Below are 16733 nucleotides of genomic sequence, written 5' to 3'. Positions count from 1 at the left end.
ATTGAGCTGTGGGAACATAGAACTGTGGGAACATAGGGCTGTGGGAACATAGGGCTGTGGGAACATAGAGCTGTGGGAACATAGAGCTGTGGGAACATAGAGCTGTGGGAACATAGAGCTGTGGGAACATAGGGCTGTGGGAACATAGGGCTGTGGGAACATAGAGCTGTGGGAACATAGGGCTGTGGGAACATTGGGCTGTGGGAACATTGAGCTGTGGGAACATAGAGCTGTGGGAACATTGAGCTGTGGGAACATAGGGCTGTGGGAACATAGAGCTATGGGAACATAGAGCTGTGGGAACATAGGGCTGTGGGAACATTGAGCTGTGGGAACATAGGGCTGTGGGAACATAGAACTGTGGGAACATAGGGCTGTGGGAACATAGAGCTGTGGGAACATAGAACTGTGGGAACATAGAGCTGTGGGAACATGGGGCTGTGGGACCATTGGGCTGTGGGAACATAGAGCTGTGGGAACATAGAGCTGTGGGAACATAGAGCTGTGGGAACATAGGGCTGTGGGAACATAGGGCTGTGGGAACATAGAGCTGTGGGAACATAGGGCTGTGGGAACATAGAGCTGTGGGAACATAGGGCTGTGGGAACATAGGGCTGTGGGAACATAGAGCTGTGGGAACATAGAGCTTTGGGAACATAGGGCTGTGGGAACATAGAGCTGTGGGAACATAGAGCTTTGGGAACATATGGCTGACCCCGCCATAACGAGCATATGATGTTAGCTTTCTGCTGCAGAAAGACTGAACACTGCAGCTGTTGTGGTTTTTAATTTTGGATCCATTTAAACACGTCATGGAAACAACAATCTCCCGTGGCCATTAAGGTGAAACACACCGCTAGTTATCATCCGAGTCACACAGAATCTGTGGACGCAGGGTTGTTTAACAATTAGTCATCAACTATTAAATAAATCTCTAACTATTCTGATAATCCATTAATCAGTTTGAGTCATTTTTTTATCCATATTTTAAAGACCAAACAACTCATCCATTCATCCAGAAAACAATCTGTAGTTCCAGCTCTAGTTTCTCCATATAACCAGAGTTAGATCACCGTGTTGTTCTCATGCATGACTGCTTTCTGTCCATCGCACTTCTTTCTTTTCCTTTCTTTTCTCTCCGCTGCTTCCTCATCCTCATCCCCAGGTGACATCACCGACCTGCCAGGTAAGTCTCTGCTGTCATCATCCATCATCCAGTCACATGATTCTGTTCCCGTTCACGCTGTGTAACGTGTGTGTGTGTGTGTGTGTGTGTGTGTGTGTGTGTGTCGCTGCTGTTGGCCGGTCGGTGTGTAGAGACGGAGGTTTCCGGTGAGTAATAACTGTCTGTAGTCCGTCAGACGCCGTGTTCACACTCTAACAAGGAGTCACATGAAAACACAGATTCTTTTTACTGAAATCCTTCCACGCTAATCCAAAGAAAACTGGACTTTTCTAAACCAATAGAGAGGCGAAGTCCCGCCCCTTCCTGTTTCGATTAAAGGCAGGGTTGGTAATGTTGAAAAGCTAGTAAGATGTTAAAGAAGCATTACCTTGGGGCTCCGCCCACACACAGATGTGCACGAGCGCAGCTTCAGAGCGGAGAAACAACTTCACGTCTCAGCGGCAACTTTCCTGAGTTTCTCCTCCGTTCTGCAGCTGAACTCTATTAACTCAACGTTGCACTGAGGCAAAGAGGCATTTCATTGGTTCTTTCCAAGTGGTCCGCGAGGCAGTAATTGGTGGGCAGATGATAGATCTTTTTCGCTCCTTTTTCAGAGCCCAGAAGTTATTTATTGCTGTTGGCGTGTAAAGAGCATTTCTAACAATATATGAAAAAGAGAGATGGTCCGATACCATATACTGCTTCCTGGTACCGAGTACTAGAGGTGTCCCAATACCGATACCAGTATCAGAAAAGCCTCAGATGCATTTTGGCCACTTTTTTCCACGTTTTCTAAAAGCATTTGTCGCTTTTTGACTCTCAGGATTTCATTCCTAGACAACGTCTAAAACGTCAAAAAACGCTGACAAAAACATAGAAAAAATAATGTCTTTTTACTGCATGGATGAAAAAAATTTAAACTTTTGTACCTTAATCAGTTGTAAAGGTAAGCAAAATAACTAGAGATGCACCGATAGACCAGCCGGTGACCGGAATTGGCCGGTTTTCACGTGCTCGGCCATGACCGGCGAGTCAGTCTGACATATGACGATTTCATGCTGGTCAATGCTACAATTAGCGGACAACATAAGTTATACGAATTACAGTTCTCAAGGACGCACGCACACACGGACGCGACAGCACGGTCTCTTTTTCCTTTCTCTCAACTTTTCCGCCGTGTGTCGCGCGTACCCACTCGCGGTGTGAAGTGCGTGTCCGCGCTATTCTCGCACATGTAGGAACCTCGTGAATTAACCTGCAACATGTCAGCTGTTTGGACATTCTTCAGCGTGTGTGCAGAAGATAACAAGTTTGCAATATGCAACACCTGCAAGGAGGAAGTAGGGCGTGGAGGGACGACCCCAAAAACCAAAATCACATTTCTTTAGTTGATATCTGATGTGAAAAGAAGGAAATGGTTCTAACGTTGCTCTTTAGATGTGTGTGATTTTCCCACACCAGGAGTAATTTATATCCATCTGTTTTGTAGTGATCCATCATCTGTTCAAAAAATGTTCTGTGTTCTGTGCAAAATGTTCTATTAAAGAAAAGATAGAAAATAAATATTTGTGTGTGCTGTAAAGTGGTTAGAAAAAATGAAATCGGAATCGGCTAAAATCGGTATCGGCTGGCCTAACAAAAAGAAAATCAGAAATCGGAATCGGCCTAGAAAGTTGTAATCGGTGCATCTCTAAAAATAACCGAGAACTCAACTAGAATGTTTGTTGCAAAAGTTCAAAGTAAGTTAATTAAATGTTGTTTTGTTATCGCCAATCGTTCGGGCCTCTGAGCTGGAATAAATCAGATGCAGACGTTTAGTTTAGATCACTTCGCCAAAAACAACTTCCTGTGGAGGAAAATTGGAAAACTTTTTGTCTTTTCAAATGTCTCCATTTCAGAGCGAGCACGGCAGTAGAGAAACTAGAGCAAGTCGGACTGAGAACAAAGCCTTGCTTAGCGCCTCTTAGCATGGAAAACTAGCCGTGTTAGCTTGGTGTCCGCCCGGGTCTTACTGTATGTGGTGTTTGTAATGTTTGTGGTAAGACTGGGATTCAGAGGCTCTTACAGAATCTACACCCTGGATCTGTTGTACGATGCAGAGGTTTGAATGTTTTATTAACCCTCCACAGCCATGATCACATAGGACTTTCTATCCAACAATTTGGTCAAGAGCGGAACATCTACTGGACATAATATGTACGTTTACTTTAGATATTCATGGTCCCCAGAGGATGAATCTAGAGCTGCAAACATTACCGTTTTTCTCAATCGATTTGGCACATTTACTTAAACAAAGGTGATGACTCAATCAAAAGAATTAGCTCATATTTCAAATGTAAGTAAATCCATCAATGAATAAATCACTGTCATCAATATTATAGGTTTCATTCAGGGCTTGACCTTGGCACCCGCCTACCCGCCAAATGTCGGGCTCTGCTTCTCCCGAACCACAAGTTTGATAAGTAAAAAATCCCCCAGAGCACAAATACATAAAGAAACAACAGCAAAAATGATCCCAAACTACTGCATAATATGTGCAAGAAAAAACCAAGTATGTTGCAAATGTATCAACCTCATGGGTCATCCAATCACCTCTCTGTCTGGCCACAGCATTTCATCAACATCACACCTGACATCCTCCCTTGCAATGCGACAATGGAAAATCTCATATGATTGACATTCTTGTAATCTTAAATTATTTCCGCTGTTTTAGTTTATCATGTAAATTACTATCAGCAGGAGTGTGCAGTCGAGCTTGAACAACGTCAATGTCGTTATAGTTATAGATGGGCCTTTAGTCTTTCCTGTAGTTTTGCTTCAGCAGTTTTTTGACATGTGATTTGGGATTGATTTGTTTTGGAATTACCCATCGGCTCCAAACACGACTCGTCTTGATTTGCGCTGACTTCAGAAGGAAGGATTCTCTGTGTGATCATGGCCAAAGATGTTAATGTGTTTGCTGTAAATGTAAAAAAAGAAGCATTCATTTTCCAATTTCCTGATGATGTAATTTCCCCAAAACTCTGAATCCGAAACGCAGTCGCAGTCGTACCAGTTTTGCTCTGTTGAATCAGCATGTCAGTACCAGTCTCCTTGTTTTCGTGACCAATATGGGGAAGTAGTGAATGATCCTATAGTAGATTATGTCTAATCTCTGGTTCCTAACATATTCTCCCTGAACTCCTAAATTTCAGCCCGTTCTCCCTGAAACTTCTTACATCCTGTGGTTTAATTTCTCCTTTTGTTCAAATGTTCTTTACCTTCCCAGTCCATTGTTGCCTTCATTCCTTGGTGATATGCCTCCTTTGGTTTCATGGTTCCTTGGCTACCTAAAAGCCTTTGGTACTTGGAACCACAGTTCCTAGGTTCTTTGGTCCTTTGGTTCCTCAGTTTCTTTGATATCTTCATGACTTACAACCTTTGTTCCACTGTTACTAGGATGCTAGGGTACTTGGTTCCTTGGTCCTTTGGTTCCTTGGCTACATTTTTGCGTTTGGACTCAGGAAAGTGAAAGAGCAGCATTTGTCCGTCCCTCATCGCCACCACTGAGGTGCCCTTGAGCAAGGCCCTTAACCCCAACCGCTCCAGTGGAGCTGCTCAGTGGCCAGCAGATCAGACTGTGGTTGTACTGGGCAGCTTCCAGGAATGAATGTGAACTGTGTGAATGTGACAGGTCGTCGTTGCAAATGAGAACTTGTTCTCAATCGGCTTCCTTGGATAAATAAAGGTTAAAAAATAAATTTAAAAAAAAACTCAGTTCCTTGGCTACCTTAAGGCCTCCGGTTCTTGAAACCACAGTTCCTTGGTTCCCTGATACTGTGGTTCTTAGGTTCCTTTGCTATCTTTCTGACTTATGACCTTGGTTCCACAGTTCCTAGGATGCTAGGGTTCTTGGTTGCTCAATACCTTAGTTTTTTGGTCCATTATTCTTTGATTCCTAGCCTACCTTAGTGGCTTAGGTCCCTAGTTCCCTGATCCTTTCGTTCCATGGTTCCTTGGCTACCTTAATGCCTTTGGTACTTGGAACCACAGTTCCTTGGTTCTTTGATAATGTGGTTTCTTGGTTCTATTGCCCCTTGGTTTCTAGGATGCTGAGTCCTTGGCTGCTTGACCTTAGTTACTTGATCCTTAGTTCCTAAGTTTCCTGGTTCTACAGTTCTAGGGAACCTCAGTTCCTCGGTTCTTTGATACTGTGGTTTCTAGTTTGCTGAGTCCTTGGCTGGTTCGGGTTCCTTGGCTACCTTTTTGATGAGTTTAAAAAAACAAAAACAAAATACCAATGTTTTTTTGGCCGCTTTCCATGCTTTCTTTGACATTTTTTGACCCTTTTTTGAAATTGTTTCTGCTTTAAATGACACTTTGAATGCTTTGTTGATGCTTTGAGGCTGTTTTGAGGCTTTTTCGATTCTTTTTTAGACGTTTTCAACCTGTTTTTCTACACTTTGTTTGACTTTTTAGTCAACGCTATTTTCAATGCTTTTGTGGCTTTTTTGATACGTTTTTTTTCTGTTTTTTCCAACACTTCCAGCTCTTTTCTGATGTTCTACAGTTCTAGAGAACCTTGTTGGTCCGTTGCATTTAAAATAAATACTTTTTCTCGATGCTTTCAACGTTTTTTTGTTTGGACTTCTTTTCGGCCACGTTCAACGCTTTCTTTGACTCGTTCTTCAATTGTTTTTTTCTGTCACTTTTTTTAAGCTTTCTGCGTGTATTTCCGTAGCTTTTTTACGCTTTGTTTAAATCTTTTCTATGTTGTTCATAATGCATTTTCAACTCTTTTTTTTCTGAAGCTTTTTCTGATGCTTTTGTTAATTTAATTGCTTTTTTCGTCGCTTTCAACGTTTTTGTTCGAAACTTTTAAAGCTTTTTTCAACATTGTTTTCTATACTTTTTCCAAAGCTTTTTCTGATGCTCTCGATGCCATTGTTCCCCAGTTCTTTGCTTCCTATATTCCTGTTCTCCTCTCCCAGGCCTTGCTCCATCCATCCACGTGTGGGACGCCATGACCAAGCAGACGCTGTCCATCCTGCGCTGCTCCCACGCTAAAGGGGTCGGCTACGTCAACTTCAGCGCCACGGGAAAGCTGCTGCTGTCTGTGGGCGTGGAGCCTGAACACACCATCACCGTGTGGAGGTGGCAGGAAGGTACAAAAGTCCATCTCATATTCCCAAAATCACACGTTTGATTACAGAGTTTCCCCACTATTAGTGGTGCAATGTAACTAAGTACCGGTACATTTATTACTGTACTTACATTTAAAATGTTGAGGTAATTTTACTTTACTTGAGTCTTTTCATTTCATGCCACTTTCTACTTTTACTCAAATACGCCAAAATTTCTACTCCGTCCACAATCTTTCCCTAATCCTAATGTCCCGACCCAAAGCGACTTTATGCATCTTATGAGTGAGAATGTGTTCAAAATAAACAAACAAAAATGTATCTGCTCTGAGTGTGACCTTTGACCTTTGACCCAGGCACCAAGGTGACGTGTAAAGGCGGCCACGCCGAGCGGATCTTCGTGGTGGAGTTCAGACCGGACTCAGACACCCAGTTTGTGTCGGTGGGAATCAAACACATCAAGTTCTGGACGCTGGTCGGAGGCTCGCTCGTCTACAAGAAAGGAGTGATCGGCTCGGTGGAGGACGGCCGTATGCAGACCATGCTGTCTGTGGCCTTCGGGGCGGTAAGACACAACTCGCCTTTCAAAATAAAATATATAGATGTGTTCAACTCTTTGATGAATTGCTAGTAAGTCATTTAAGCAACGCTTTTTTCGTCGCTCTACACTTTATTCTACTTTTGGCGTTTTTTCATCACTTTTTTAAATGCTTTTGAGGCTTTAAAAAAATGCTTTTTCCGACACTTTCAGTGTTTGTTTTTTATGTTTTTTTGGATGCTTTTGATGATTTCTTTGACTCTTCTTCAACAATTTTTCAATGTTTTTCGCTTCCGACACTTTTTTTCAACACTTTCGATGCTTGCTTTGATTTATCCTTTGGTTCTTTGATTCCTGGGCACCTTAGTACCTAAGCTTCCTGGTTCTACAGTCCTAGAGAACATTTTAAAATAATAAAATGTGTTAAACGTTCGAATGTTTCTGCAGAACAACCTGACGTTCACCGGCGCTATAAACGGAGACGTGTACGTGTGGCGGGAGCACTTCCTGGTGCGGGTGGTTGCCAAGGCGCACAGCGGCCCGGTGTTCACCATGTACACCACGCTGAGGGACGGACTCATCGTCACCGGGGGGAAGGAACGCCCGTGAGTACTCGAACATCCACAGGCTTTATCCCAGCTAGAGTTTAAAAAAGGGATGAACTCCAGAAACCAGAAGCCAGTCATACTCCAGGAACAGTGATGGAAGCTAGCTTCAGCTAACATTAGCTTTGAATTAAACGTGATGGCTTCTACCACTGTAGACCAGCGGTTATCAAAGGTCCGCATCTGGTTTTTATTCCAGGTCAGAGGTCGATGATCAACGATTGGCCATAATTGGCCTCCATTTTTCCACCTAAGAATTTTACAAACCAAACAATATAAGACCCCCGGCTCTGCCCTCAGCTGTCAGTCTGTTTCCTCAGAGGAAGCCGTCCCTTTCAGCTCAACATTAGATCATGTAGCAAAAAGTTTTCCTTTTTAAACCTAAATGTACAGTGGGAATGTAGCCCAACTCTGAAAATAAAGCGTGATGTCAGTTGTTGGTGTGTTTGACAGGACTAAAGAGGGCGGCGCCGTGAAGCTTTGGGATCAGGAGATGAAGCGCTGTCGAGCGTTTCAGCTGGAGACGGGCCAGCCGGTGGAGAACGTCCGCTCTGTCTGCAGAGGGAAGGTACCAGACTCGTTAGATTATAAACATATAAACTCTGCAGAGGGAAGGTACCAGACCTGTCAGATTATAAACATATAAACTCTCCAGAGGGAAGGTACCAGACCTGTCAGATTATAAACATATAAACTCTGCAGAGGGAAGGTACCAGACCTGTCAGATTATAAACATATAAACTCTCCAGAGGGAAGGTACCAGACCCAGCAAATGTCTGGTAAAGCCTTTCATACAACCACCATATTAGACGAAGTTGCTCTGACTTTTGTATGCATGTGGTAGTGTCCACATAAACACTGGGCAGACAGCCTGCTAGACTCAGCCTTCCTCCCGGAAGGAGCACCCACAGCCTCTGCGGTCCGACGCTTTCTTGGTTAGGTCAGGTGTCTCATCTCGGCCAGCCTAGCAGCCCACACCACGCGAGGCATGATGCGGCAGTTAATGCCGGGGTCGTCTGAGAGGCCCTCCCTTAGATGGTCGACCCCAAGACAAGGGGGGCAAAGGTTGCGGCCGTCTTCGGGTTGAAGAGGAGCTATACAAACACTACAACTATGAGAGTCCATTATTAGCAGTGAAGAAACCCCGCTACCGATTGATGACCAAAGTCAGTCAGAGCGAGAGCACTGCAATGACCGAGAAACACATATAGTGTTGTATTTAACCTTTAACTGGCAGATTCAAATACTTCTGTGTTATCGTAGTCTGTGTTATCAAGTGTATTGTTTTACTGTTACCGTCCGCCCTTGTTTTCTTCGCGGCAAGGTAAAATCCTGGTGGGAACCAAAGATGGAGAGATCATAACTTTTCTAGTCTATATCCTCAATGTTTCATTTCTGGGATTTCATTTTCCGCTGCTGACGGAAATTCCGCCGGATTTACGTCCCCTTCCTATTCCTTTGTGTTGGCGTTCTAACCACTGGTGGATTTGTGAGGACTACGGTTAACTGCTCCTCTGATCTCTGCAGGGTAAATCCAGACAGCTAGCTAGACTATCTGTCCAATCTGAGTTTTCTGTAGCACGACTAAAACTACTTTTGAACGTACACGTTCCACCAAAACAAGTTCCTTCCTGAGACTATTTAGCAGCGGCACCGTGGCTCCATCCGGCACTTAGCACCGCCCAAGATGATTGTGATTGGTTTAAAGAAATGTCAATAAACCAGAGCACGTTTTTCTCCCATCCAGGAATGCTGTGTGGACTAGTCAAGACCTTCCTCCGCAGCGCTGTCTTTTCTGACTCGTGTTTTTTCTCCTCAGGGTAAAATCCTGGTGGGAACCAAGGACGGAGAGATCATCGAGGTGGGAGAGAAGAACGCTGCGTCCAACACCATGATCAATGGACACACTCAGGGAGGGATCTGGGGGCTGGCCACTCATCCGTTTAAAGACGTCTTCATCTCTGCCAGCGATGACGGGACCATCCGGATATGGGACCTGGCTGATAAGGTACTAAACATTCAAACCATCTGCTCACGTTACAACATGGCTATATTTATATAGCAGCTTTAAAAAAAGAGTTTGCAAAGTGCCTTGACAGACAAAGCAAAGCAGAAACAGATATCCATGTCAATATAAAGTGTGTGCACAGCATACAGATGGACAGTTACTTTACCTTATGAAACTTTATTTACACTGAGAAACTCTCAGAAGAATGAACGAAGCTCCGCCTCCAACGCTGCGTCCAGCTCTGATTAAACATCAGGGTTAAAACCAGAGAGAAAACGAGCTGCTGCGTTTCTGACCATGAGTGACGTTGTCATTAGTCACATTAAAACGTTCTGTTTTTCCTGACAGAAACTTCTGAACAAGGTGAGTTTGGGTCATCCTGCCAAGTGTACATCTTACAGTCCCAACGGAGAGATGGTTTCCATTGGTATGGAGAACGGAGAGTTCATCGTCCTGCTGGTCAACTCGCTCACCGTCTGGGGCAAGAAGAGAGACCGCAGCGTTGCCATCCAGGACATACGGTACGAATCAGGTTATACGGTTTGAAAACAGACTCTATAACAGGACATACGGTACGAAACAGATTATATATCAGGACATACGGTATGAAACAGACTCTATATCAGGACATACGGTACGAAACAGACTCTATATCAGGACATACGGTACGAAAACAGACTCTATATCAGGACATACGGTACGAAAACAGACTCTATATCAGGACATACGGTACGAAAACAGACTATATCAGGACATACGTATGGAAACAGACCCTATACCAGGACATATGGTACGAAACAGACTCTATATCAGGACATATGGTACGAAACAGACCCTTTATATCAGGACATACGGTACGAAAAAAGACTATAACAGGACATACGATACGAAACAGACTATATCAGAACATACGGTACGGAAACAGACTCTATATCAGGACATACGGTACGGAAACAGACCTTGAGATCATTTTTGTACTGGTTATTTTACTTTTACTTAAGTAAAATTTCATCAAGGTAATAGTACTTTTACTGAAATAGAATATTGTTGTAGTCTTTCCAGCTCTGCTTCTGTGTTATACCTCAACATCTTTCTGGGTTTTCTTGGGTTCAGGTTCAGTCCAGACAACCGGTTCTTGGCGGTGGGTTCAGTTGAAAGCGCTGTGGACTTCTACGATCTTTCTCTGGGTCCGTCCCTGAACAGGATCGGCTACTGTAAGGATATCCCCGGCTCCGTCATCCAGATTGACTTCTCAGCCGACAGCAAACACATCCAGGTTAGAAAGAATAGAAACGTAACTCTCAACCAATATTCTAACTTCTCATTAATATATTTGTAGACCGGTGGCTTGTGATGACCACAGGGGTCTTAAAAAGTCTTAAATTTGCAAAAGGATTGTGTTCTAGGTCTTACATAATTTTAAACAGGTCTTAAATGTTCCTGCGTCCATGTAACGCTAACTCTAATGATCATTGACATTTATTTATTTTTTCTGTGGTGTTGTAGTTCTTTCTTTCGCTCGTCCAAATTATTCATTTTAATAATTGTATTTACTTTGCAAGTACTTTTGTGACTTTCGTTCCCTTATGTCGTGATAAAGGTCTTAAATTTCATTCATAAAGGTCTTAACAAGGTCTTAAATTGTACTTGTTGAAACGTGCAGAAACCCTGTATGAGTTGTAAAAAGAAATATAGATTCCAATATGAAAATGTATATTCGAATGATGTGAGACGGAAAAAAGTGTTTTCTCTGGTGGGCTGTTGCTCGTTAAATATTCAGCTCGCTGTCTGATTGAGCTAGTCCAAATCATCAGCTCAGTTCGATCGTTTGTCCATTTAAAATGGAAATCGTGACAGCCCTAATCCTGACTCAAGTGTACTAGGTCAGTTTGTTCTGGGGTAGCCTTAATGTTGGTCTGGTGACTGACAGAAGTCTTGGAGCTGTGACCTCTTCATACATCAGTGAACTCACTGAAAGATGAAAAGTCCTTCCTGATTTCCTGTGTAAAACATGAAATGTTCTTTATTTTCTTTGTCTAAAACATGAAATGTTCCTGTTTTCCTGTGTAAAACATGCTGTGAGCGCTCTGCCTTTTTATTACCACGAGTTTACAGACACGTCTCTGCTGATTGGCTATCACCTGGGACATAGCCAATAAACCAGAGACAACAGAACTCAAAGCACATTGCACTCCATTCAGAGGAAGCATGTCCTTCAACACGGCAATATCAACACGGTGCACACGTTTAGAGATTTAACGTGCCCCATGAAAAGTCCTGAGTGTAAAACATTAAGTGTATTATTTCCATGTAGGTTTCCAGCAGCAGCTACACCCGGCAGGTGCATGAAGTTCCCTCGGGGAAGATGGTCTCGGAGCAGTCAGTGTTTGAGAGAATCACCTGGGCGACCTGGACCAGGTGAGGCTGTTTATCACATCAGACAGACGCCATATGCTCCACACTGTCGGAAACACCCCCACACTTTAGGGAACATATTAGCGGGTCATAAACACACACAGCTGATGGATCACCTGTATAGATCGCGGTGTTGTTCCTTGTCTTGTTGCTCAGCATCCTGGGAGACGAGGTTCTGGGCGTTTGGCCCCGTAACTCGGAGAAGGCTGACGTTAACTGCGCCTGTGTGTCCCACGCCGGCCTAAACCTGGTGACCGGAGACGACTTCGGACTCATCAAACTCTTCGACTTCCCATGCTCCGAGAAATTTGTGAGTGTGTGTGCGTGCGTGCGTGCGTGTGTAAATATCATATGAATTCGCCATGTGTCCCCATAGGGTTGGTAAAAGTCAGGTTTGACATTTATTTGTGAAATCTGTAAATGATTTGCAGGATCCTAGAATCAAAAAAGATATTTTGGTGTTGAAACCTTGTCTGTAGCTCATTTAGAAAGAGTAATTTAGAAAACGTCCCCATCAGTACTCACCTTGTCATGTGTCCCCACCATGTAGCAAAAACAGGTATTTATGTATGTGTATGTGTGTGTGTGTGTGTGTGTGTGTGTGTGTGTGTGAGTGAGAGTCAACTTCAAAAGAAAATGAATTCTTAAAGCCTTCAGACGTTTTTCTTTCCATGCGTCTTAAACAGATAGTATCGCCTTTCTGTCTTCATCTCTTTGTTTCTCTTTCTGATCTTTCAGGCGAAACACAAGCGCTACTTCGGCCACTCTGCTCACGTCACAAACGTTCGCTTCTCCTGTGACGATAAGTTCGTTATCAGCGCTGGCGGCAGCGACTGCAGGTGAGGTCAACTACATCTGCCAGGATGCATCTGTCTGTCTGTGTTCTCTTTATCCAAACCTGCTCTGGATGTTTAAAGTCAAATTTCTTTTGTGCGCTTTATACATAACTTACATAACATATACATAAACTACTAGAGCATGAAATTCCGACAACGTTAGTGAGAATGTTGACGTAATATTTCTGTGTTTCCTCCCTGCAGTTTATTCGTTTGGAAAAGTCAGTGATGGGAATCAGAGGGGATGCTGCTGACGCTTCAGCCCTTTGACCTGAAACCTCTGGGGACAGGAAGTCCAAAGCGTTTAAACCTCCGGGGACAGGAAGTCCAAAACGTTTAAACCCTCCAGGGACAGGAAGTCTGAAGCATTTTCTCTGACCTGTTTCCTGCTGCGGGACGCTGCTGTCAGTACCGTCTGTTATCCTGACGGAGTTCTTCTTGTACATTAATAAGACTCTGAAGAGCAGTGTTTAATATTTACAAATGTTTGTGTCGCTTAAAGGTGCTGTAGGTAGGATTGTGAAGATCCAGGATTAGCCAAAACATTTGAACAGTCCCGCCTCCCTTTCTGCTAAAGCCCAAAACGGTCTCCTAAGCCCCTCCCCCCACAAGGGAGAATGAATGCGTGTGCATGAGCAGTGATTGACACGCAGTTAGACCCCCCGCCCCCCGGTCACGATTGGTGCATCTCAAGGGAGCTGTGGATGTTTGTAAATCTCTCTCCAGGCTGTAGGTGGAGCCAGAGGAGCTGATTATTTGAATGACCTGCTTCCTGTAGTTCTACTGGAACATCGGGTCAGTTTCAGCAGATATGACAGAAAGGGAGTTTTTTATCCTTACCTACTGCACCTTTAAATCTGTCGAAAAAGATCCAGAAACATGAGACGTGTTTTCAGCGTAGCCGCGTTTTCTGTTTGTCAGTACGTGCCTTTTTCACAATTTCTGACCAAACATTTGATACAACTTTATTTGTAATCGTGGTGCTATGAAACGTGATGGTGTTCAGTATCTCGTGCTGTCTCAAGAAACAAAGTAGAAACTAATAAAAGGGAAAGATTAACAGCTTCATTCAAAACTGACAGTGTGAAAATAAGAGTTTGTTTTAAAAAAAGAAAATAATTCTACCTCAAAGTACAAATCAAGTGAAACTAAATAACAGTGAATAATATTTAAGGTAGAAACTAAATGTTTAAGAAAAGACAGCGTTGTATCTGTTGTTTAAGGAACGTGTGCAACAACACAACAATCGTACTCGTGTTTCGTGTCCAACATGTAAACATCACGCCGCCGTCTGCTGCAACATGTTTAAGTGTAGTTCAGGTGCTAAATGTAAAATCCAGCATGTTGGATTTTACAGTTCGTGACGTTCAGTTTTGGAGCCGTTGAACACGATGAAACACGACACAAATACATGTTTCTGCTGCACTAAAGTACCATAGTTAAACCCAGCCGACCTTTGTTCCTTTGGACTCCGCACAGAGACGAGTATGGACTTTACTTTGTGTCATTCTGTTATTTCTTTACATCTTGTGTTATTAGAGATTTAAAAAAATATCATATCATAAAAAATAAAACTTTGGAACGTATATTTTCCCCCTGAATTGTAGTTGAAATGAAACTTATGTTGTTGGTTCAGCAGATTTATTTTGTAAAATGAAGGATTAGTTAGCTGTTATTGGGAGATTGTTCTTTAAAGAATCAGAAGAAGTTTTCTGTTAGCGTGAAGCTCGAGTTGTGTAACAAACTCTTCTTTGTAGGATATTTATAACAAGATGTCCGCTTGTTTACAGCCTAAAGAAACATCCTGTTTGATCTGCTTTTTCTTTTTTCTTGCAAATTCTTCAATTGTTTTACCTCTTAGAAATACTCCAAAGGAAACAAAGGAAAAGATCGATGTGCAAATCGAGGGGTTGGAAGTAAAGGATAAATGTGGTATTTTACTGTTATTGTAGAGTACTTACTGTGGCAATAAACCCTTTTCTGACAATAAGCATGAACAATTATTGAGTGCAGAATGTAAAAAATGTCTAGACTGTGCAAATGGCAGATGTATAGTCTGAAGGTGCAATATTAAAACTATCAGTCTAGTTATTAAACAGGAATCAACACAGATCATTTGTCCCTGTTACCACTGGTCTCATGAATACGTCCATGTCATTTGTACCGTGAATGCTTGTTATGTTGTTTATGCAGAGCCAGGCCTAACCAGTCTTGTTTTTCTTTATCTATTAACTTCTCTTTCCTCATCTGGACTGCCAGCTCTCCTAGCATTTTCCTCCACTGCCTACACCACGGGCCGGCCCCGTGTGCATGAACTGCTGTCTTTTATTCTCTGCTAGCTGTAGAAAGATTAGGGGATGATAAAGTTAACTTAACAGGTAGTAACGGGGTTACATAGAGGTCACCCTAAAGAAACAGTGTTATCCTTTTATCCTTTGTGTCCTGTTGCTCCTAAAATCAAAGAAAATACATTTCAACATTGCACATGCAAGTTACCCTGCTAGTTGTCTCACTTTGCCAGACCTTCCTCCACAGCGCCGCGGAGGAAGGTCTGACTAGTCTTTTTTTAGAGGGGGTCCTTAACAATAAATAAATATACAGTACAATCATAATTAGACAACAGTTAAAACGAAAATAGACAACAAAGAAACATAATCAGTCAGTCATAATCAAGTTTGACGCAGAGCAAGAATATAACTGGATATTAATAATATTAGAAGAGGTGTTATCATGGTGTTGTAGAGGACAGGTACAGTTGGTACTGTAATAAGAAAACAGGGCATTTTTAAAGGAGTGGAGAGGGAATGGATTGAATGTTTACAGGTAGATTATTCCAATCTGAGGGGGCTTTAAACCTAAAGGCTTTCTTAGCTGTAGCAAAAGATATAGCATGGACAGAAAAACAAGTTGTGTAGAATGTCTCAAGTGGTAGGTAGAGGAAAAGGTACCATAAGCTGTTTTAGATAAGTAGGGTCATTGAAATGTATACATTTATAAATAAGCTGCAACCAATGCTGATGTCTTCTTATTGAGGGTGATGGTAGAGCAAAATTCCATTTTATTTATAGTATCAAATCATAAGGAGTTATCTCGAGACACTTTCCAGATAGAGGAGGTCTAGACCACACTCACAATATACAAAGACCCAACAGTTCCAGTAATTCCCCCAAGAGCAAGCATGTTTTTCATACATAATACAATGATGAGTTGTGAAAGGACATCCAAGATTCTGTTGTAAACAACACTGAGAGGGAGCAGATTAGTGCTGGGTGCAACCTGATATACAACATCAGCATAGTCCATAATTGGTAAGATAAGTTGTTGCACAAGTTTCTTTCTAACAATAAGGACGGCTACACACTGGATGCGTGGCGTGAGCGTGGCCTTTCTGTTGTGTGTCAGTTGCGTGGCGTTTTCTGTCTTTGCACACCAGAAACTAGTCTGACGCCGTGCTGCTGCTGCTAGCCTCGTCTGGACACATGGACGTTTCCCATAAACATAAATATATACTGATCTGATTACAGCAGAGACAACGTCAGCAGGACTGACGGCAGAACAGGCTCCAGAATATTTCCTTCTGCATTGACGGATGCAATATTTGAAAATCGATAATTATTTTATTATTTTTAATGACATTTATATCTGCATTCATGTGAAAACCTCGAGACTTTTTAACGTCAACATGTCATTTATTAAATGTATTTGTCTAAATGACATATAAACATCTTTTACTATTCCATTTTGCCTGGAAACACTTCCAACACGCTGGCGTGTGGCGTGAAAAATAGGCGTTGGTTCTATTTCTAGCACGCACGCGTTTTCTGAGACGTGCGGGTCACGCAGGCAGCGTGCACGCTCTGACCTGTTACCATGGGAGCCTTAATAAAAACGGCTCGGACACGCCACGCAGCTGACGTGCTCCCGCCACGCAGCCAGTGTGTAGCCGGCCTAAGAGAGAAGCACTTTCTGGAGCGGTAGAGAACACCAATACCAAAGTTGATTCTTTTTCAAATATAATCAATATGATACTTAAATAGAGGTCAGAG

General features: G+C 42.7%; 1 protein-coding gene across 1 annotated transcript in view; it reads left to right on the top strand.

The window, feature by feature from the left end:
• Positions 1 to 14677, top strand: part of LOC144531397 (echinoderm microtubule-associated protein-like 6) — a 44754-nt gene extending 30077 nt beyond the window's left edge. Inside the window, exons 31-41 of the mRNA XM_078271502.1 lie at positions 6136 to 6309; positions 6642 to 6850; positions 7271 to 7428; positions 7882 to 7996; positions 9248 to 9436; positions 9785 to 9957; positions 10550 to 10712; positions 11751 to 11854; positions 12008 to 12161; positions 12590 to 12690; positions 12892 to 14677. Of these exons, the coding sequence (XP_078127628.1) occupies positions 6136 to 6309; positions 6642 to 6850; positions 7271 to 7428; positions 7882 to 7996; positions 9248 to 9436; positions 9785 to 9957; positions 10550 to 10712; positions 11751 to 11854; positions 12008 to 12161; positions 12590 to 12690; positions 12892 to 12916 (1565 nt within the window). The 3' untranslated portion in view covers positions 12917 to 14677. The remainder of the gene's footprint in view (positions 1 to 6135; positions 6310 to 6641; positions 6851 to 7270; positions 7429 to 7881; positions 7997 to 9247; positions 9437 to 9784; positions 9958 to 10549; positions 10713 to 11750; positions 11855 to 12007; positions 12162 to 12589; positions 12691 to 12891) is intronic.
• The last annotated feature ends 2056 nt before the right edge of the window (positions 14678 to 16733 follow it).

This window comes from Sander vitreus, chromosome 2 (genome assembly GCF_031162955.1).
Source record: "Sander vitreus isolate 19-12246 chromosome 2, sanVit1, whole genome shotgun sequence".
NCBI classification, from domain to species: Eukaryota; Metazoa; Chordata; class Actinopteri; order Perciformes; family Percidae; genus Sander; species Sander vitreus.
The sequence above is the reverse complement of the archived record's forward strand: the minus strand, read 5'-3'. Positions and strand labels throughout refer to the sequence as shown.